Raw genomic sequence first — 23,816 nt, 5'->3', positions numbered from 1 at the left:
GTTCACCCCATTACACTCTCATCACCCACTAATCCTACTAAAACTATTCACAAACAGCCTCACTTTCTTCTCCTTCTTCTTCATGAACCACTGATTTTCCCTGGGGTTGGCATATGTGTAGTGAGGGGATAGTCACTGGCAAGGCAACCTGCCATGGGCTACACCACCGAGTAAAATCCCTCCTTTTGTCCCAGCAGCCTTGTTAGTCTTGCAGGAAAGACTGGAGTATCATCAGCTCCTCTCCCATCCATTGTGGAATATACTGAAGGACCCACTCTTGTGTAGGTCTTGTTCTGGAAGCCATAGCTGCTGTATGTTCAAGGGGTTTGCCATCTCTGAGGACTTCTGCCCCCCACCTATAACTTTTACACTCTTTCTGCTTTCTGTTTCATGATTTCAACCACCTGAAGTATCTGTCTCTTGTGTAATACAATATTAACATGTGGTGGGATATTAAAAACAAATACCATATTTATGTGTAACCATCTCTTTGGGAAAGGTGTTCAAATAAAAAATAATTCAAGTTTTTCCATAGCACTGTTCTTTCAAGAGAACCTATTGACAGACAGGTTATCAACTGGAAGACCAAGGGGCCTTTGAAAAATGGCCATCTTTAAGGAATCTAGGAAATGTCATGGATTTTGTTCTTTTAAAAATTCTCTTTATATCCTATTATATTGTCGTGCCTTTGTCCCCACCATATACCTCTCTATTCCTCTGAGACGACCATGTATCTATCCTTCGAATCCTAACTTGCCCTCCACTTCACTCCACACACTGTGCCCAGCCTTCCCTTCCCTTACCATTCTTACTTGTGGGCAAGCATGGGACGAAATGTCGTCTCCAGCAGGTTAAGTGGGAAAAGAGAACATCCCACAAGCTCACAGGAAATGCTTCCCATTAATGGGGTTCTTACCCAGGGGGCCAAGACCAACAGGCTCACAGATGATTCTGTTCAATCTAAAATCTTTCAGCTAAAAGTGAACTCTGCTTAGGAGACCTCTGGAGAATCTGCTCTACGTAGTCTGTACAGTAATGAGCAGTCTGCCCTGAGATGAGGACTACAGTTTCTATCCCCGGGAGAGTGTTCATTAAAGGTGCTGGGTGAGGGGCACTTCTGACGCTCACAGCCTTCAGCGATTTTTAACTCTGTTCAACCCATGGGATTTTATGACTATGACTCTGAACTTAAGCCAGTATCATTTTCCATATTTAAGCCACGAGTTAAGAATAAACGTTCCTGCTCTATCACTCTTTTGAAAATACCTACCATGGATTTTAAAAACCAAGTGCTGGGTTTGAAGAACCTAAATTTACTGAAATGAACATCAGGGAAGACTTGACGGTGGATTTCTCAGAATCCTCCTGTCAGCATCGACGGAAGTGAGACAGACCTGGTCCCAAAATTCAGAGGAGGGAAGTCTAACTCAGAACATTCCCAGAGCCAGTAATGTCCTTAGTCCTACTGCGTCTCTGAACTTCCAAAGATGAGACACTCCAATGGTACTAGTCACAGGCTCAGAAAGTTGTATGAATATAAATGGAGAGGGTTTTAGATGTCACATATTATATATCAACATTGTTATATTTGCAATAGTGTATGGGGCATCCCCTGATAAAGACCTTAAGAGAGTGGAAATACATTATCTATATATCATAGATATAAATACATTATCCTATACATTATCTATATATTATTTGATGATCTATATATTATCTATATATTATAGATATAGATATAAATACATTATCCTATACATTATCTATATATCATTTGATGATCTATATATTATCTATATATTATAGATATAGATATAAATACATTATCCTATACATTATCTCATTCAACACTTACCACATACTGAGAGAATCAAACACTACTGTGCATTACTTTCGGGGAGCATAGATGATAGAGATATTGCGCCAGTACCTGAATTCTTTTGTCATTGTTAAGATTTCTTTTTTATTTTATGTGCACACATATAAGGGCACCATGTATGTACCTGTTAGTCATGGAGGCAGGAAGAGGGTGTCAGGTCTCCTCACATTGGAGTTATTGATAGTTGTGAACTGCTATGTGGGTGCAGGAAACTAAACCTATGTCCTCTGAGTGAACAGCTAGCATCTTTAACCTCCGAGACATCTCTCCAGCCTCCCTTACCTGAATTCTTACCACCCATTCACCCACTGTGACAGTGTTCCAGTCTCAGGTAGTGATGCCTCTTGCTTTTGGACCCCAGAATGCTACCCAGGATGTTCAGGTTTATTTTCCTGTCTAATATTCAGACAGCAGGAGTCAGCCAATCAATTGACCGACAGGTTAAAAGTAAGTTTTCACAGCGCAATTCTAAAAACAAAGCACAACAGAGTACTTGTGTTAATATTCCTGAGGCTCCTTTGCCCATTCTCCTCTCTATCTGAGATTTCTCAAGTCTCCTCCTTGGGTCATTAGCGATGAATCACCCTTGTACTTAAACCTTTACTGCATCTCAGTGCAATCAATACCAATGGAGCGTGAGGCCACAAAGGAAAACCACAGCAGGTGAAGAGGACACGACAGAAGCTCCCCGAGGCTGGTGCTAGCCTAGTGCTGGGCAGTACTTCTGCTCACTTGCCACGACAGCGTGACGCCAGGAATCTGCAAGGACACAGGCTAGCCTGGGCAATGCCCTTCCATTTGTTATAACGGCTGAGGGTAGCACTGAGAGCAAGGATAGACGGAGGGAACCAAGAGCTGGGTTTGAAGAACCTAGATTAAGCAGATGAACAGTTGGCCGGGGACTGAAAAAGCATGGGACAAAACCGGTCTCGCTGAACATAATGGACAATGAGGACTACTGAGAACTGAAGAACAATGGCAATGGGTTCTTGATCCTATTGCACGTAATGGCTTTGTGGGAGCCCAGGTAGTTTGGATGCTCACCTTAATAGACCTGGATGGAGGTGGGTGGTCCTTGGACCTCCCACAGGGCAGAGAAACCTGCTTGCTCTTTGGGCTGAGGAGGAAGGAAGACTTGATTGGGGGAGGGGGAGGGAATGGGAGGTGGTGGCGGGGAAGAGGCAGAAATCTTTAATAATTAAATAAATTAATTATAAAAAAAAAATAAAGTCACGGGCCATGCAAAATGGTCACCTGTACAGGAGGATAGACCAGAATGCCACTGAGAAGCCATTCAGCGGTTCCAAGTCTCTTAAAAACATTTAGCACAGGATATCCCAAAGACAGAAGGAAAACAAACAGAAACCAGCAAAAAAAATATCATAAATGTGCCCCTTTAGTGCCTTCTTACAAATGACAAACAACAAAGGCTCTGGCCTCATCTTGCAGTCTCTAGGACATTTGCTTAGGGACCCCGTGACTGTAACCCAGCTGTAAAACACAACAGCTTTGCCCACCTATATGAACAAAGCCGCCAAGGAGGTATAGGTACTGAAGTTGGAGAGTAATAGTCATTTCTTCAGAATGCAGAGCAAGTTTTGGTTCCTAAAAAGGACTGGCTAAAGAGTGATAACCAAAGGAATTTAACACACAGGTGGGCACTCTGAGTTCAAGCTCTGAATCTGACATCTCTGGGGCTGTTTCCCAGAGCTCCCCATCCCAAGAGTCGTAATAACTCATGTGTGGGGCACATGGATGGCGCTGGTAGGTGGCTTTCATGAGGTGGTGAGATGATCCAAGTCTGTAATATGATCACCCAGAGGGACTGAAGCTATTTTTACCTCTTGCTTTCACAAAAATAACAATAAAACTGTGTTAGAAACTAAAGAATAACAAGCGTAATTGAAGATGGCAGTGCAAGCCCCCCCTGGTGGTAATGAGGTATGACAGTCACTGTTAGAAACAGCGTGGCGGGGACTCAAAGCTGAAAAATGTAGGCCAGAAAGATGGCTCAGAGGGTAAGAGCACCTGCAGCTACGAACAATCCCCTGAGTAGTGTCCTGGTGACTACAACTGAAGGAGATAAATGATGCCTGCAAGGTGTCCTCTGGCCTTCATACCCACACAATGGCGCGCGCGCGCGCACACACACACACACACCTCACATCTAGAAAGGGTCCTTGGTGGTGTTACCTACCAATTCCACTTCTGAGTTTGAGCCCAAATGCTGGGTCATATTCTCAGTAACATTGCTTACAGTCACTGAAATGTAGAAGCTGCCCGGGTTTCCACTAATGGATGCATGGACAGCAAAATGTCAATTTACATATCCACTGGATTATGCTCAGCTTCGGGAAGGAAGGGTGTTATGGAACATACCACAACAGCGGTGATCCTGAGGGCACTGTGGTGAGGGAGGGGGCAAGCAACAAAGGGGAAAAACTGGGTCATTCTGCTAACACAAGAAACCTGAGTAGAACTTTAGGAGCAGAGAAAAATTTGAATTTCCAGGGCTGGCGTGGGGTCAGGAATTGTCAGTCAGTGAGACGGAATTTCTGCAAGAGGAAACCATGCTGGAGTCAGACGCTAGTGATGGCTGCATGTCATTATGGATGCATGTAGTACCATTCGTCCGGAAGTTTATGCCGTGTGTGTTACTATGACAGAAACATCCACAGTGTTTCCCTGACATGGGTACATGAGCAAGATGGTAAAGGTACATACACAACAGGGCACAGTGTGTATTTTCACACACTATGTAATCAATCAGCACTACTCATCTTCCTTCCATTTTCATTGACAAGAGAAGCTATGATTCAGCAGGGAACATTCAAGCTAATGCATGCAATCTTTTTCTTTGTTTTCTGTTCCTTTAACATGTGTTTGTGCTCTGTCTGTGCACCCAGGTGTGTGCCTGCTCCCATAGAGGCCAGAAGAGGGCATCAGATTCAATAGAACTGAAGTTCCAGAAAGTTATATGCTATCATGTGGATGCAGGGAATTGAACCCCTGAGACCTTTGTTAGAGTTAATTATCCCTGATTGCTCTTAACTGCTGAGCTATCTCTCCAGCCTCACTGAACACAATTTTAAGATAATCAACTTTGAAAGACATAATCAATTCTCAAAACCACTGGCCTTGATATGTGTCTACATCTTAATGAAATAACTGTTATGGAATATAACATGGACATAAGCATGACCCCAAAATTTGGAAGGCTGTTGTGACTATGAACTAAGAGAGATGCATGTAGAAGGGAGTGTTCCCGTACTCTGCTCTGTATTTCCTGACAGCTGTTGCTTGCAAATGATGCTTTTTGTTTCCTAGAAAATCTTTACCAATTCTCTTAGAAAATATAATTATCATTTCTTGAAAAAACACAGAATGAGTTTAAGCCACTGACTTGGGGACTCCATGATGGGTACTAGCAGCTGCCCAGCTTAGCTGCAGAACAAGGAAACAAAACTCTTCGATGTATTTTTCCTGTAGCTAAGGAATCAGCTTCTGGAAAGGTCAAATCCACGAAGAGTCTACTTTGTTTTCACTGAATCATGCTTTAAGGCACTGCTCAGTTCTCTGGGGAGGCAGGTGGGCTGCTGCCCAGTGGGAAAATGGTAGCAGATGTCAGGCCAGAAGAGCATTTCCAGGATGATGGGAGAAACATGACATTGGGCAGTCTCAATACGTAAGCCAAAGCAGTAGGTGTCTTCCAGAAAACACAAGTAACAGAGGAAAGGGAGAAAAGTGCAGTTACACACGCACACAGTGATGGACAGATGGCAGGTGGATGGATGGATACATAGAAGGATAGATGGATAGATGATATATAGATGAATAGATGATGATGCTAGATAGACGGTAGGGAAATAATGGGTAAATAGATAAGTAGATGATTGATAGAGGATAGATAGATGATGATAGATAAATAGATGATAGATAGATGATAGATAGTAGAAAGGAGACAATAGATACATGGCTAAATAGATGGTAATAGATGACTGATAGGTAATCAAGAGATGGCATCAACACATAGATAGATGGGCATAGTGACTGGGTGATTGAATGAATGGATGGGAGATGAATAAATAGATGCACAGGAAGGTAGAGGGGAGACAGGTAGAAAGACCCGTACTTGCTAAGCTGCTCATGAATAAATCTACACTTGAATTAAAACAAAATGACACAGTTGGAAAGTCATACTCATTGGTAACAGAAAAGTAACAGAAATCATATGATTCAACACTGAGGTCTCATGATGGATGGAAAGGAATAGACGGTGGTTTCCATAATCTCAAAGGCACTAGATACCTGACCCGCCAGATTCTCCCATAGATCACTAAGTGAAGAATGTGGGGGATGGAAAATCACAATTCCATTGTATAAATGAAAAGAAACAACATGTGGGCCTCCAAATTAACAATTCTGTAATATATAAGGGCAACTCAAAGGCATGTGGGTCGAGGAGGGCTGTCCTCAACCCTAGTCAGATGACTGAAATTTCTCTTAAGCTAGATAAAGTATTCAATGGAACATACATGTTTTTTCTTAAAGTAGACCAAATATGTTCAATTGAACATAAATATTTCTTTTAAACTAGACAAAATATGTTCAACTGAACATACAAACTTCTCTTAAACTAGCCAATGTAGTTCCATTAAACAGTCTGTGAAAATCTTAGACATTTAGTTTGACTTGAACTTTGCTTCAGTCAGAGAACCTAGGAGGACACTGCTGAGTGCGCCCACGTGTGGTCGGGACACACCACATGGCCTGAGCAAACCTACTCTGCAGGAAGCTGGAGCAAAAGGTTATCACATGGTCTCTGGAGCCACCCTGACTCACAAGAAGACTCTTGTGAATCTTCTGTTTTTTCTGGACTAGTTTTTGAAAATTTCCCAATAGAAACACTCAAAAATCTAACAGTGAAGCATTCTGCAGCCTCTCTCTCACAGGCACCATCCCAGGGGGCAACACACATTGTGCACAGACTGCAATTTGCTCATCAAGATCCAAGCAGTGACTGCAAACTCCAAGCATTGCACAATGGTGGAAAACTATGCAGAACAGAATATCCAAATTCACAGAAAACCAGAAACTTCCATTTGAGTTTATTTGCATAATAGTCTCTGGTCTTATATCTGTTGAATGGAGGACCAGTTACTAAAAGTTCACTTAAATGATAACTTTCTGTTTCGTGGTCCATTTCATTAGGAGACAGTGGTGAGACACTGCTGAGGACATAATTAAGTTACTAACAGGGAGCAAAGGAGTGAAATACAATTCTATAATGTTGCCCGGCCTACCTAATGTCTGGTCTCCTCTCTCTTTCTCTGTGTCCAGTGCAAAGCCCAGAACCTGGCCCAGAGCACAGAGGTCACAGACAGCCCACACCATGACAGTGTCCACCCATCCTTACAAGGGACATTTGGAACAATCAGAGATCATTTGCCAACAGCGTACCTGACAAAGGCCTTGACCATGTGTCCACAGGAGGAGGTTATCAAAACCTTCTCTCCTCTCATGCTAGCACCCCATTCAAATTCCTGCTATACCCACTCGGCTTCATGGGGTACAGTCCCCCGTGCTCTAACTCCAGTTTCTCAAAGCAAGTCTAATTGTCTCTGGATGACCACTACAGCTTATGTGATGGTCAGTCTTGATTCAAGCTGTAGGAAGTGGCAGAGGCCATTAAAAGAATCCAGTTTTTGCAAGTGAAGAGTCAGAGGGACTGAGACACAGATTTTTTTTATTGCCAGTCGACCCAGCCTAACAGTTAATTGAGAATGCGCATCAATAAAATGAGCTCAAGCATCCTTTTCTCCATGATAATGTTACTATGACACTGCACAATATTACCCATTCATTAAGTCATAAGATCTTTCTTCAAAAGTCACTGTACAAGGCCTGAGAAGCTATAGGAAATTAAAGATTGCTAAAGGTTGGGGAGCCATATTCCTCAGTGAAGTTGCCGTGAGCACATTGTCCTCGCTCAGTAAGCACCTGTAGTACTCATGCAGGCACTCTAATATTATTTTTATGTATAAAACATGAAAAATTAATAAATCAAATACATTTTTGTCAATTATTAACTGGCAAATTTACTATCATAGACATTTTTATAATAATTAAATTTTTTTTTAAAGATTTACTTGTGTTTGCGTATTTGCTTACTCTATGTATGTGCATCACATGTGTGCAATGCCTCTGTGGAGTCCAGAAGAGGATCTGGGATCCCTTGGAACTGGAGCTACTCACATTCTGAATGCATTACCCTAATGCAAGCTCAGGTGACATCAAGGCAGCCTTGATGCTGAGCTTTTGCACAGTTCTTCCCTGTCTCAACTAAGACAGTAAAACAGTTCCCGGTCTCTTTTCCCTTGACCCTCTCCACGGCATTCTATGTGCATAAGGACCACATTCCCTGACTGTCATATCCTCTGCACCCCTGAGCTGAAACTCGCAATCCGGGCCTTGCCGTATTTGCTGAAGAACTGAAGAACAACTCCTCTGACTTGGGAAGCCGAGCTTTATAGGCTTTTCACCCTCTACTTTAAAAATGACATTGGTAATGTTTTCATCCTCTCTGTCATTTATGTTTTAAAACATGGGAAAATATGACTTTTCCTAGGGATATCAAACTTCCTATTTTGATCATTTCCTGGGCAGCTACTTCAGCCCTTGTTAATGTTTAGGCTAATTAAGCTCCGTATCTCTGAAAGTAGATAAATTTCCTGCTTTCTTTTACTAAGCGTGTGCTCTGATTTAATGCCATTTTCCTGTGTTCTTGATAACTGTTGGCTTCATGTAATTCTTTGTCAGTCATTTGTGTGTGTTGATCTAGCAGTTAGTCTGAAGCACAGAACTAATACCTTTCTCTGTGTGCATCTATATATGATTATATGAGTAGTTTTTACATTACCTGTTTATGTTTCCTTCTGCTGCTGTCTGTTCTTAGGAAACTTTACTAAAGATTGCTAGCCCATGGTTCCTCGCCCACGCCCATCCTTGCTAAAATACAGACATTGAGTTAATTACCAGACTTACTCCAGACTATGAGAAACTGCAAAGGATAAAGATCTAAAAAAAAAAATCTAAGCAATAGTAAGACAGTAAGACTTAGAACTTTGAAAAGCTACAGTAAAAGGTTTGACAGCAATCTCTGCAGTGTTCTCTACCTCTCAGTCCCTCAGCTCTACCTGGCAGAGAAGGAGGTAAAGAGACCGATTCTGTGGCTCCGACAAGCAGACAGCCTGCAAGTCCGCCCCTGGAAAAGCACTCAGAAACAACTTGCTAGCAAAGCCACTCCCAAAAGGGTCCCTTCCGCTGCAGGGGTGCAGAAACCTCCACGGGGTAGCTTGACTAATGAAATCAGACACTAACAGAATCCCTGACCTTCTGCTTCGAGACTCCTCTTCCCACGTCTGATGTGAAAAATTGCTCAGGCCTTCAAAACAGATTCAGAGGGCCGCTAAACAGGACCCACCCGAGAGCCAGCCAAGCCAGATGTGTAACATCATGCCAGAAGGTGCCCAGCTAGCTCACTGCATACGTAAAACGTGCCTGAGAATCCATGGAGAGGAAACATTTCTTTCTCAAAAAGTTCATTTTTTTTTCTCTAACTCCTGATATTCTGGAAGTTAGCTATTTCCCCCGTGAGGTCAAAAGCTAACAAAGTCTATGACTTTGAGTGGAAAAGCAGGGCCAAGAATCAGGTGTTGGCAGATTTTACATTTTCACATGTGATTTTTTTAATATAAGTGTAGGATGTAAGCATTAACACAAGTCTAAATGTCTTGGGGAGCATGTCTCAGCCGCTCAACTTTATAGCGATTATAAATGAACCTGTGAGATTTTTTTTCTAAACAAAGCCAGCATTTGGATTATTTTTTCAAAAAGTAAGTTAATTTACACACATTTCTGTTTTCGTTTGTCTCCCATACTGTTTCTGTGAGCTTGCTATTAAAATATATTATACTATGTAAAATACAAATAAACAGGTGGCCTCCATCTATTTATCTTGCTAAGGTTCCAGACCACTTATCTTCTTTTGAGGAAAGCACAGTTGGATGCAGAATGCCACATGTCACTCACAGCCCTTCAGGGGTCAAGAAATGTAGGGCTAAACCTAATCCCAGCGTCCTGTGGGCCCTGAGGATAGGCATACCTGGATCTCTATAGTGATTATATGGGGAAAACATCACATGGCTTGGTTTCAGGCTGATTCTGCCCCAAAGCACCATGTATGTTAGAAACCACATGGAAAACAGCCATTGTTGGCATCAAGAACCATATCCATTTCCTCAGAAACTGAGGTTGATAGTTACTGGGATCCAAGCATTGTGCTACCGCTGTGGTATCAACAGTAAGACAGAAGCTGCTGAAAAGCAGGAAGTCTCTCAAAGGGGCTAACACAAGTCTTCTATACCAACTCCATCCTGGGCTTGGGAACTGCAGAGCACAGGCACTGTGGGAGTCACTGAGTTAGAATTTTAAATTGTCCTTAAAGGAAATTAAAAACTTTATGATTTTAAAAGTCTTGCAAAAAAATAAAAATATTATACATAAAAATTAACCAGAATTTGAATATTTTTTTCCTTTTTTGTTGTTTAATTGTTTTATTTAGGTAGTTCCTTGTATCCTGGAAGTCACTATGTAAACCAGGCTGGCCTTGAACTCACAGAGATCTGCTGGCCTCTGCCTCCTCAGTGCTGGCATTAAAGGCGTGCACCTCCATATCTGGTGGCTCTGAATTTTCCTTTACAACAAGTACTCAGGATGATTTTTGTAAACATTGACAGGTAAGATTCCCCTGATCAAGAAGACATGGAAAGACACAAGGGTGAGGATAAGTCCCAGATGTTGAGATGGAGCCCAGGGTCCCTGGGTAACCACCGGAGACAGAGGAGGGACTGCGTAGGAGCTTGATGACTAGAGATGAAGAGAACATTTCCACCTGCCACCATGGTGTGGACAGATGGAAAACACACATGTGACAAAGCACATGCTTATGTAGAAATCTTTGTATGGACACCTACATCCCTCATCCTCCCGACAGTGTTAGGGAAAACCACTGCTTTCCACAGGGACAATGTCACGCAAGATGTCTTATCCTGATCCTCCATCACATCCAGTTCTCTGCAAACACTGGACAGCCTGCTTGACTTGAATGTTTCAACTCCCCACCCTTCAAGACTCTTCCAAAGCCAGTTCCACGAGCACCCCATACTCATTCCTAGGTGTCCAACAGGGTTTGTCCCTCAGTCACCTGTGGGGCTGTTACACACACACACACACACACACACACACACACACGGTGGGGAACCCATTCATAGAACTCCTAGTCATCGTGTATAATTTTGCATTCAAATTCCCATTAATTTATGTTTAAACTTCTAAATAAATCTATATTTCTTGAGATACTGAGTTACTCTCAGGACAAAAAAAATTTATAGAAGTAAATTTGCATATGAAAATGAAGTCAAGGCTCACAATTAACCCACATGATTTATGTCGACAAGTAAAAAAGTTATGACTTAATAAATACATCAATTAATTAACACTCCAGGGTTTCAATTATAATTCCTTAGCTTTTAAAAGGATGCTTTTTAACTTTTTAAAGGTGAAGATCCTGGACCTTCGGGAAGATGCTAGCTCTGGGATTGGGAGGTGTATGGGAGACGGAGGTCATGGAGGTAACTGATTCTCAGATGTTCACAGTTCAGTCTCCTTGCAGAGCGTCATCTGTAGGCACTCATAGCCACAGAGTTAAGGAGCCGTATAAGCAGAACCTCAGGAAACAAACCTCTCACCAACCCAGGTCTTTGCTTCTTCCACTGCCTTTCAGATATTATGAGCTAATTATAACTCTATAGAAGTTCATTGAGACATATGGACTTCGGGTCTGTTTGATTTCAGAGGGCATTTCAAAAATAATTTTTAAACAAATTAGAACTGAAAATTATACTTTGACTTATTAAAGCTATGATGTCATTAACTGCTCAAGGACACTAGTGAACTCTCACGGTCAAACTATCATTCTACCGACCAGGGGAATCACTCCAATCAAAGACAGTCTTCAGATCTGTCTTTAAATAAACAAAGACTGACAATAGACAACACTGGTCTATGTCTTAAGAGCTTGATTTTAATAACAAAAGCTTAATTGTGCAGTTTATGGCTAAGATCACTTTCCTACTTTGTTGCCCAGGGAAACGCTAGCAGAGTTGCATGTAGACAAGAAACGGAGGCGACCCCCATACCAAAGCGCCAGCTCCTACAAGGCTCTGAGCAACAGCTTTCAAATAAACAGCTGTGTGGGCACTGCGCTGGTTAACAGGGGCAGCTCGAAAGCCTGCTCTGCGACACTCCCATTTAACTGCATCTCCACGACAGTGCAGGAAATCTCAGCTCCCGCGTGGGCAGCTCCTCAAGATGATGATCAGTGTATTGATAATGAAACAGCTGCTTGGCAGAGTTCCTTGCTCTGAGGCAGGAAATGAAGGCTGCAGGACAGGAGATATGCCTAGCTTTATCGGGGAGGATAAGCAACCAAGACAGCTTTGCTGAGAGAAATCATTTAAAAGGTCAAGCTAAGAGAGAAAAACAACCCTCACTCTTCAGAAACCCACAGACTACATCTGGCCTGGCGCTTCTGGCCGGCCCAGACCATCAGGATGGAAACAGTGCGGGCCACTGGCTAAAGACAAGCCATGACAGACAATGAGGTTACCAGCCTGCCACGTAGGACCCCAGGGTCCTAAGTGAGCTTGGAGCAAGTGCCCTGGGAATCCCCTTCCAGTCCCAATGACATCACATCATACTGGAAGGTATAGTGTACCTCCTTGCTTAAGCCTTTTAGTGATTCTAAAGCCAGCTATCAATACGCTCATTTTACAGAGCTGTAAAGGAATAATAAGATTATTAGCGTTTCCTCGACATCAAGGAACCTAGACTTCCCCATGTCTCCGTGACTTCTCATCTGAGTAACATTCCTCCCAACATACTGGAGTCACTGAGACCAGGACCAAAGCAAAGCCAACAAAAGCAGCGAAAAGATCCCTGCACTAGATAAATTCTTAGAGGAATTATGTGATTTCAAATACATGCTTTGGAAGTCACACATGTTTAAATTTGTGGCGTGGAGAGGTGCCCAGGTGAGTGGCCTCAGTGCCACCTCATGCCCTAAGTCACAAAGCAAGTAAGTGTTATTTTTTCTTGTCAACGAAAGGAAAATAAACCTTTATCCCTCCTAGTAGGACGAGCTCCTGGGAGTTACTTAATGTTTACCTTATATTAAAGAACAATTTCTAGAGGTGAAAGCATAAACTGAAGTGAGGCTCTGATAACGGTGATGTGGCTCAAGCCATACAGACACGATGCGCATCGCTTACTCCTCCATACAGCAGTTATAGAAAATCGAACAGCCCGAGTCAGAGGAAAGGAGGCTGCTGGTTTCCAGAGCCATTCACATCTTATGACTGATGTTCAGGGGCTGAGCCACTTCATTCTAAATACAAACCTCGTAAAGCAAAACTATAAAAATGTTGCCGCCTCAAACCCTTGCATCTAAATTAAATGTTTTATGTGAAAACTTAGTTTCTATGCATCTGATAGGCAAAATTAAAAAATTATGGAATATTGAAATCAGCATTTATAAGCCCTAGATTAAAATAGCCAAAGAATGTAAGAAATAAACATGGTGGTTCAAAGAAAAAGCATTCATAGTAAAATGAGGAAGCAAGTTTTTTTTTTTTTTTTGAGGGGGGTAGGATATATTTTGAAATAATGCAACGATCAGGAAAAGCTTTTTGGAATGTTCATGGGAAATGCCTTTTTTTTTTTAAATTCAAGATAAAGTGCACATTATAATCAGAATAACTGTAGCTATAGCCCAGGGACTACTGTTCATTTTCTGGATTCGGGCAGTGCAGATTCACGGGAACCTTCTGCAAATGTTAGCGATGTTTGCTTTATCAATGGGAAGCTTAACTGTGCTGTCATAAACCTACTGTGGTGGCAAGTCTCAGCTATCAATCTGACTGGATTTACAATCCCAAGGAGACACACACACACACTGGGTGTCTGGGCAAGAGCACTTAGGGAGGAAGACCCATTCTGGATCTGAATGGCCCCCTCGTGTGATTTGGAAGCCCAGACTAAACAAAAGGGGAGAAAGGTCAAAGGTAGCTGAGCAGCAGTCTTGGCTTCACTTGGCATCTTTGTCCAGGGAAGGGAGCAGGCAGCCTGATCTATAGCAATCACAGCCCAGAAACAGCAAACCATCCTGCGGTACCCTTGAACAATGAACAAGTAAGTTTTCTTCTTCTAGGGTGCTCTTTGTCCCATATTTTTCACATCCATGAGCAAAGCAATGACAACGACACCCAGATTCTGTTCCCTATCAGCTCTCATGCCCAGTCTCTTCCGCTGCTGGAGAACAACTCAAATTAGAACAATGAACGGCAACCCGGGTAGGGTGGGAAGCCATCTCTTACCCTGGCAAAGCGGTGCGATCGAGTCCCACTGGTACACACCCACGGGGTTCCGCCTGCAGGTTGCATTGCTGTGGCCAATCATTCGATATCCAGGCTTGCAGAAGTAATGGATCTTGCTCCCCAATGTCCCTGTAGTTTTATTTAAAATGCCACCATTCTTCAGCGTAGAGGTGAGACTGCAGTAAGGAGCTGGGACGCGAGAACAGATAGAAGTAGTTTACAAACCAATATGGGACAGAGGCATACCACAAACAAAACATCTTTAGTGTTTAAAAGCTGGGAAGTGAGCAGCAAACACCATCTCTAAAAATAAGACTCTAAAAGCCCCAAAGGGTTTGTTTTCTTGTGAACCTCGGGAACCTGGTGCTATGATTTAACACTAGGTAGGATGCTGACTTCAGCATGGCCAGGAAGACACAGATTTTTATAGTGAGCTATCCAAGAGGTACCCCGAGGCTACCTCTCATAAAGACAAGGGTGAGAAGTGATGGGGCATGGCTTAGGGCACTACATCTGCAACAAAAACATTCTCTACATTTTAAGAAAGTGGTGATAACATCAAAGAAAAGAGGCATCGAACATTTTTGCAATTAAGAACATGAAGTTTTGGTTAGTGGCCTGATGAACTGGGCTATGATATAGACATAAAACTTCTTTTACAATACATGAAATTTAAACGAATGTCTTTGCTCAAATGTAGAAAACATAGAACTTCATGTTACAAAAATATTTGTGTTAGCAATGAAAGTATCCCCTTTGTTGGGAGACATTTTCAAATTTATAGATGGCTATTAGTTTTTAATTCATTTTATTTTTATGTGTATGAGTGTTTTGTCTGCATGTATGTCTATGTACCTTGTACATGTTTACTAAACTTGTAGCTGAGAAGACGGGGTCAGATCCCCTGGAACTAGAGTAGCTGATGGTTATAAGCCACCATGTGGATGCTGAGACCAAACCTGGGTCCTCTATAAGACCAGCTAGTGTCCTTCATTGATGAGCCATCTCTCTAACTTCCATATATATATATATATATATATATATATATATATATATATATAAAATTTGGGGGGTCTGAGTATATATGTATGAACATCACATGCGGGCAGGAATCCTCAGTGATCAGAACCCAGGAACACAGGCAGTTGGGAGCATTGGGAGCACTGGGAATCAAACCAGGGTCTTCTGCAAGAGCCTAAAGTTCCCTTAACCACTAAGCAATTTCTCCAGTCCCAATAGATATTAGTTTTAAAGCCACACTATTCTGCATACAGAAGGCAACATTTGGATGACTGAAAGGTCCTACATCCTATTTATATATTTAGTGAATTACAATTATTTTTGTCTTTACAGATTTGTTTTTACTATAGTGTAAAACTCCATGAATGCCCATAAATAAGTGAAAGTAACTATACAGCGAAAGTTTGGTGCTAGAAACCCCAAGATCCTTTTCTGAACAACCCACTCTCCCATCACACTGCTCAAAGCCCAGGCCTGTATTGGGAAGATCCGCAGCAAGTACATCAGGCAAAGGAAATGCCCAGATGTGTAGGATGTGGCCATGTGGACCATAGATTATGAGCTGCAGCACTCTAGCCCAACCCTTGATGACCTCTTAAAAGACATCAGAGTATCTCTGAAGTTTAAGTGAAAATCTGAGTTAATGTATGCTACACAGATCATATGCATATGTGTATATGCATGTACATATATTCATATTAATACATGACACGCATTTACATCTCTATAAGAAAAACATATTATTTCATCAGGCTTCCCACCTGATGTGGCTGGATACAGAGAGTCTGTTACTGCATGGGTGGAAATATGCCTTGGAAGGTAGAGGTTAGTCAAGGTGTTCCACGCCAGTGAGCTAAAGATCTCACTGCATATGGCATGGGTTATATTCTGTTAACCACGACTTCCTCTGTATCAATCACTTCTGCACACTGAATAAACTCAAACAGGCTGAAAGTCTGATCATCCATTCCTTACAACAAAGGTGCTAATCCAATCCCTACTCAGATGCTGTCTGTGAAACTAGCCTGAGGTTTTGTGTTGCAGTATTTGTAATAGCCAGGATGTGGAAACAACCTAGATGCCTGTCAACTGAAGAATGTATAAAGAAAATGTGGTTCATTTACACAAAGCTGAACTCCACCCAGAAAACACAAATCACTAATGGGAGTAAAAGCCCTTCAAAAGAACTTGCAACTAATATGCTGGATGATATCTTTCCAAGGAAGACATGTCTCCAAGATTAGTCCACTTACAGCCGACTGAGACAAGTTTAGAGGCTGTGCTCCATAACGAAATATAAATCACCAGGAATTAACACCCCTGTGCTCGCAGAGGATAACAGAAACACAATGGAAGATGGTGAATGTTTTTTTTTTTTAATATTTATTTATTATGTATACAATATTCTGTCTGCATGTATGCCTGCAGGCCAGAAGAGGGCACCAGACCTCATTACAGATGGTTGTGAGCCACCATGTGGTTGCTGGGAATTGAACTCAGGACCTTTGGAAGGGTAGGCAATGCTCTTAACCGCTGAGCCATCTCTCCAGCTGGTGAATGGGTTTTAACATTTCATTAATGTGCTTGAATATTTCATCAATTTATTATGGATAACAACTTCAGACAAATATTAAAGAATATGGAGAAAGGATAAAATACCTCAAATTTTGATATGGAAGTACACACATGTGTATGCCAAATGTAGACTTACAATGTAAATGTTCATACAAAATATAGACTGGTATGTAAGGTGCATGCATTCTGAAAAGATAAAGAAATATACAGAATGTACTATAGATAAAGTAGTATGCTAGGGACAATGGCCAATTACTGTTTGTGCCTTTTATGTAATTTAATCTTCTCTCATTTGTTCCCAATGTTAATGCTAATTTTGACTATATTATTGTAATTTGAGGGCAATGTCTTTGTCATCTATGGGATAAAATTTTAATATTTACTCTCTCATCAAGATATTTTAAAATATTATTCAAGTTTGCTCATCTGTTTAGGAATCTCACTCAGAGTAATTCCCCATTATGTTCATCCTCTTGCTGGTCATTAACTGTCAGAGGTCAGATCTACACCAGAAGCTAAGCCTATTATTAATGAAGTGCTACTAGAAGCCCTTTCAGCTGGTGTCCAGGCCCTACTATTTACCTGCATAGCGGATCTTGAAGCCTTTCTTGCTGGTTGCGTGGTCTGTAGACCAGCGGAGGTACAGATGGTTACTTCTGCTGGTGAAATTAGATTGTTCCGTGTGGTTCCCACTTAAGACTACTAACAGAGGACTTTGCCCAGAAGAACCTAAATAAAACAAAAAACAGAACCTTTAGATGTCAGTGCCTACAAAATACAGATCATTCATCATAGCTGTTGATTAAACATGTGTCCATACTCATATGTGTCCATATGTACAATTTATAGGGATTTATTTCCAAGGTGAACAATAAAATTCAAATGAGAATAACAGCAAATACAGGGAGTCATGCATGTAAGTTACTAATGACATAGTCTAATACATCAGGGAAACCACAGCATTTGAAAATATAAACATTATTTTATCACTTATCAACTTATAATATACCTTAGATTTGGAAAACCAGAAGCTTTCTTGAGATGTCAGTGGAGTATAAGCTAAGCCAATCACTTTGGGGAACAACTTGGTGATATATAGTAAAACTGAAGCTTCAATTCCATCAACTCTAGCACATAGGTACAAAAGTTATTTATATAGCAAATATGTATATTCTAATATTATTGCTCATGATAAACTCTGGAGTAAAACCTTTATGTTTTAGAAATATCATAAGGAGAAATTAAATTTATATAGTACCCCAAATTAATAAAGTGCATATATGTATATCCACATAGATAAATCAAAATGTAGCATATAGATGTCTAAAAAGTACCCATTTATAGATGAGTATCAAAGTGATTTAAAAAATTCATGTGTTCAGTATAAGAAATGTATGTGCAGAGGATGATAGACAGCAGGGTGGGTGGATGGATGGGTGGGTTAATGGGTGAGTAGAAGGATTGATGGATGGGTAGATGGATGGATGGATAGATAGATAGATGGATGGATAGAGAGGTGTGTTCTTAAGTGAGTAGATAAATAGATGGTGGATGTATGGGTGGATGGATGGACAGATGGATGTATGGATGGATAGATGGATGTATGGGTGGATGGATGGATAAATGGATGGATGGACAGATGAGTAGAGAGATGAGGAATTAATTATAGAAACATTCACAACAATGACCCACTTGACTCTTCCTTTGGGTACTAGTCTCCACAGTAGAACTAGAAGGGGACGTGAACATCAGTGAGCAATCTAAATGACTCTCTGTGTCTTGCTTACATATACAAATAGGCCCAGTAAGTGTGAAAATAAGCTACAAATCATCATTGACATATATTTTTATTCTGTATACTTGAAAGTATTTAAAATGTTTATATATCAAAGTTATGTCCAGTGTAACTTCTTATGACTGCATCTTCACATCACTTGGGAGAAAAAAATCACAGTATAGAAACAGGAGTTATGTTCAGCTCCCTTTTATATTAGTGGACACAACAACAGTGCATGGTCTTAAAAATATTACTGGCTTTTCTGCATTTCACAAGCTCACTCTTGGGAAATGTGGGAGAGAACTGGAGAATGAGCCTCCTGTGGCTATTTGTAATCTAAATATTATCAGGGCGAGTGACACCCACCTTTGAATCACACATACAATTTCTACTCATGGAAAAATATTGACAACTCACAGTTTCACTTCCTCTTACACCCAAACCACTTCTAGTGACTTTTCACCCAAATAAAACTGTGCAAAGCTCTGTTGGACTCTGAACAAATGTGCATTAATAACTCAGAAAGTGACTGCCCATGGATATGTGCTCTATATAGAGAGAGCTAAGTTGAAACGCTTTTGCAGCGATGGGCCCTGATTCCAGCCTGAGTGGTGCATTATAAGAACAAAAGATTGGGACACAGACACACAGAGAGTGACCACATGATGACCACAGGAAGAAGACACATCTGTCACCAAGGGGAGGTTCAGAAACACGAGCTTCACCACACTTAGATCCTCGACTCTCATTCTCCAGTTCTGAGAAAGCATTCCCTGTCATAGGGACTTGGTTAAAGCAATTGCAAGAGCCCAGGAGGAAGAAGAAGTATAAACAGGTGTGGAGGGTCCCCAGAAAGGACTCTTCTTGTTATGAAAGATGATCTCCAAAGACTGTTTGCAAAGTGTCCTGCCTACTCCCTACAGAAGGATGACCCCACTTTATATGGAAGATGGCAGAGGTATGAACTGTGTCATATCTGCTCATGGCTCTTAAACAAGATCATGTACCTTCTGAAACAAAATGCCACTGGGAAATTAATTACCGTGAGCTCGCCATGCTTTAAATGTCATTTTTACTGGCAGAATGCAAGAGTGTATCTCTAAGAGCTGCTAATCTCCCATCAAACCCCTAACTGTTCTCCATCTGCTCTCTGTCTAAATCATAGTGCTTAGGCCTGTCTTGGAAAGCATGCCTCTACCTAGCATGTGTAAAAAATAGCCTAGAAAGGAGACGTGCAGGTCCATTTCCCACGATACGGATAGCCAGTGCTGTGGGCTCAGCAGCCAACCATGACTGTAATTCAGACACCATTCTTCTCTGAGTTCTGTGATGATTAAGCAATTGTGGAAAAGCCACACTTGAACCACAGAGAATAATGCACTCTGAGCAAACAGTGCTCACAGCCGGTATGCTCAGCCTACTTCTGCTCAGCTCACAAAGTATAAAATAGCACCCGTGTCGCTGAAGTAAGATGGGCACAGTGTGCAGTGCAGAGAAAATGCTATCACTTATAGCAGTTCTCCATACAAAACTCTGACCTTTCACTTTAGAGAAAAATATTTGAAGTCAGAGCAACGCAGGTCATGAGCCTCTGTTAACTCAGCAGAAACCGTTGTCATCTTTCAGGTCTACTCTCTAGCTTTTGATCTTAGTCACAGTCTGATCATATTGAGACAATACCAGACTACATGCAATTAGTGAAAAACTATTGAGAAGGATTTTGCTCCTGAAGTTCAGAAGCATAAAAATATTATGCTCTATATTCCAATTCAAGTAAAACAGAGGAGATGCACAGTCCCATATCGGAACTTACTTATGATTCAAATAGCAATATACAGTTGTACGTGTGTGCACACACACAGAGACAACCGCCTGCGCGGCATTGTTTTCCTTTGTATGTGTTTTGTTTGCTTACTGTTTCTAGGTAAAACACTGAGAGTTTCATTTCCAATGCAGACATCTGCAGAACTTGACTCCTGTGGGTTGATCCACACAAGTGATTAAGTTCCCATGATCCACCAAATGAGTGAGACTCGGGGAAATATACAGAATCAATTAAAGTAATTTTTATCACTGAATAGATTATGGTTATTCTGAACCCAATGGCAAATCCATGGGAGTATGAGAAAGCCCTGTGGTCTTGGGTTGAGCTCTACTCTGTTTGGAAATTATGAAGCTTCTGAAACACCGGCCTTGGTTCTATCTCAGCTGATGATCCAGTTACCTACATGACTATCTTAAGGTGCTCATGAGAGCTGTATAAAACTACAACACTGGTGTTGAAAGCGGCATCACTGGGTGTCAAACTCACTTGATTGCACTACATAAAACAATTCTCTTTACAACCTCGGTGCCTGTGTGAGCCACTCTTTTCATGTATTTCTAGGCATTTGGAACAATAAACCTCTTCTTGAACTCTTAATTGCCCCACAGTACCTTGCAAACTCATCTCTCTCTCACACACGCACACACATACACACCCACACGAACACGCGCGCACACACAATTATCTGGAGGAAAACTGTAACATAAACAACACAAGAATATTATTTAAAGGTCACCTGATACCTGAAAACGCTCAAGTTCTATCATGATTGGTTGGTGCTATGGGAACCAATAGCTGTGGGAAGATGTGATTAGACAAACCTGACCCATCTGGGCATCGAGACACCACGATGGTGCTTTCATTAACGGTGCTCAGGGCATTGAGACACCACGATGGTGCTTTCATTAACGATGCTCAGGGCATCGAGACATCACGATGGTGCTTTCATTAATGGTGCTCAGGGCATTGAGACAAGCAGATTGAAGAGGCTTACCATCAAACACTTCGAGGGCATCAAATTGCTTTTCACTTTGGAATGTGTCCACAAAGAGAGTAATGTTAAAGTCTGGCTCCACTTTAATACTCCAAGCGCATGTCTGGGAGTTAAAATAGTTGCCTGGATACCCCGGGCTGAGGATCACCCCAGAAGATTCTGTTCGTACTTCATTGGCTGGGCATTGTGCTAAAGAGAAAAGAGACAGAGGTCCGCATTAATACAATGAATCCAGCACTGATGAGATGGAGTGTGCCTTTCTACACCAGATCCCATGAGAGGAGAAGGCAGTTTGTTGAGCTCTAACTACATTTAATACAGGACAAAGACCCCTGGGAGAGAGGTAGGGTCACGATGTGCAGGGTGTGCTTTCCACCGAGTGTACACAACACTGGCCACTGTGCCTTTGGAGCACCCATGAAGCCTCCTGAACTTCATCACAGCAACCCAAGCTATCTCAATATAAACATAAAGACAGATAGTTCATCTTTAATGCAATATAACAAAATGTGGTTCTTTATTTAAAAAATTCCACTTCTACTCTGGCCCGTGTTATACTTAGATAAATAAAATCTAATTTTTGGATGTGACCAATTAGGCATGAAATGAATCAGAGAAACACTGTCAAAACCCACACTGAACTGTTTACTACAATTTTAGCAGGACCCACGGTTTCTTTTTCTTTTCTTTTTTTTTTTTTAGGACCCACGGTTTCTAAAGTAAAATTTCTTTTACTGAAACACTTAAGATACTGCAAGTTTGGTGACACTTTTTCTTCTCATATTTATATTTTGATCCAATTACTTCCAAGCTAATTAATTTTAATGTAAAAATCACCAGAAGAGTTTTTTAGTGCTATCTCTCATTGTTGAATTAATTTATATTACAGAAATGCTTTCTTACAGAGCTACTAAGGAACCCTGAACAGCCATAACACATGAAAAGCAATGCACCAGAATTACTCATATAGTTTAAGCAAACAGTAACCGGATCTTCCCGAAGACAATGAGCATTTTTCAAAGAGAGGCATCTCATTTGGTGGATTTTCCCCATTTTAATAAGTTGACTGTGTGTTATCTATCCATACATTTCAAAATAAAGACACTTCTTAAACACAGGTGGGAAAAGCTTATAAGATGTGACACTCCTAAGCACTGTCACTGAAGGTAACCTGTTCAGTTGGAGAGTCTAAAAGAAATGTACCTTAAAGCTCAGAGGACTTATAGACAAAAATATAAGCAATTAATTTATCACAGAATCCTTTAAAACGTATTATAGGTCTAAGTCCTAAAACGTCACAGTATAAACTAGTTACAGTGATATATATCACTGAGAACAATTCCAAACAGAAGTCACAGATGGAGCTCAGTCAAATGTCATACTTTCCACAGTGATGGTGGTGACATTGTTAGCCATCACACGGGGCTGGAGCCTTGCAGGTGAAAGGTGCTTTCAATGAAAAATGTTCCCAGGGGTTCAGGCATGTGAACATTTGGTCCACAGTGGTCATGCTGTTTCTGGAGGCTGAGGAGGTACAATGCGCTGGAGGGAGTAGATCACTGGGGATAGGATTTGAGAGTATACTGTCATGCCCTGCTTCTTTGGTTTCTTTTGTAGCTTTGAGTTTGTCACAAAGATGTGATCTCTCAGCCTCCTATTCCTGTGATCATGCTTCCCCGCCAAGATGGACACTTAATCCTCTGGAAACATAAGTCAAAATAAGTTTTCTTCCTGCAGTTGCTTTTGGTCTTTTTTTTTTTTTTTTTAATTCTCACAACAACAGAAAAGAAACAAATAAAAAGAAGAAACTCTTGCACTGACATATCATCTGAGTCCTGTCTTTTTGTTTTAGCTGAGGCTGAGGAAAATAGAAAGAACTGGCTCAGACCAGTGAGAGAGAGCACTGGTTTATTCTTCTGTGCAACTTAGAGAAAACTTGCTTGTTATAACATGACACCCAGCATGCCTAGCAGAGCTGTGTCTTCTCCCTAATTTGAACACATGCTCTATGACTCTAAGCTGTGTGCTTGCCCAGTTATGCACCTTTGATCTTTCTTCTTGGACTATAACCTCAAACTGTGCATGCTCTATAATGTATGTCTGTGCTAAGTATGCACAGGAATGTGCCCAAATCCACAGGCTTTCCTACAGAAATACATATAGGTTCCCAAAATAAAACCCCCTATACTTCTGTCCTCGGGAGATATCTTTGCTTTGGAAATATTCCTTCTGTCCCTCCCTTCCTATAGGCA

At 41.3% G+C, this 23,816-nt stretch overlaps 1 protein-coding gene across 2 annotated transcripts in view; it reads right to left on the bottom strand.

Annotated features, from left to right (window-relative positions):
- Csmd1 (CUB and Sushi multiple domains 1) overlaps positions 1-23,816 on the bottom strand; it is a 1,398,492-nt gene that overhangs the window by 70,662 nt on the left and 1,304,014 nt on the right. For both annotated transcript variants that reach the window (XM_057752269.1, XM_057752268.1), the window contains exons 47-49: positions 21,565-21,753; positions 17,551-17,697; positions 14,374-14,562 (exon numbers count right to left, since the gene is read on the bottom strand). In XM_057752269.1, the coding sequence (XP_057608252.1) occupies positions 14,374-14,562; positions 17,551-17,697; positions 21,565-21,753 (525 nt within the window). The remainder of the gene's footprint in view (positions 1-14,373; positions 14,563-17,550; positions 17,698-21,564; positions 21,754-23,816) is intronic.

This window comes from Chionomys nivalis, chromosome 20 (genome assembly GCF_950005125.1).
Source record: "Chionomys nivalis chromosome 20, mChiNiv1.1, whole genome shotgun sequence".
Classification (NCBI taxonomy): Eukaryota; Metazoa; Chordata; class Mammalia; order Rodentia; family Cricetidae; genus Chionomys; species Chionomys nivalis.
This window is presented reverse-complemented; position numbering and strand designations above follow the sequence as displayed.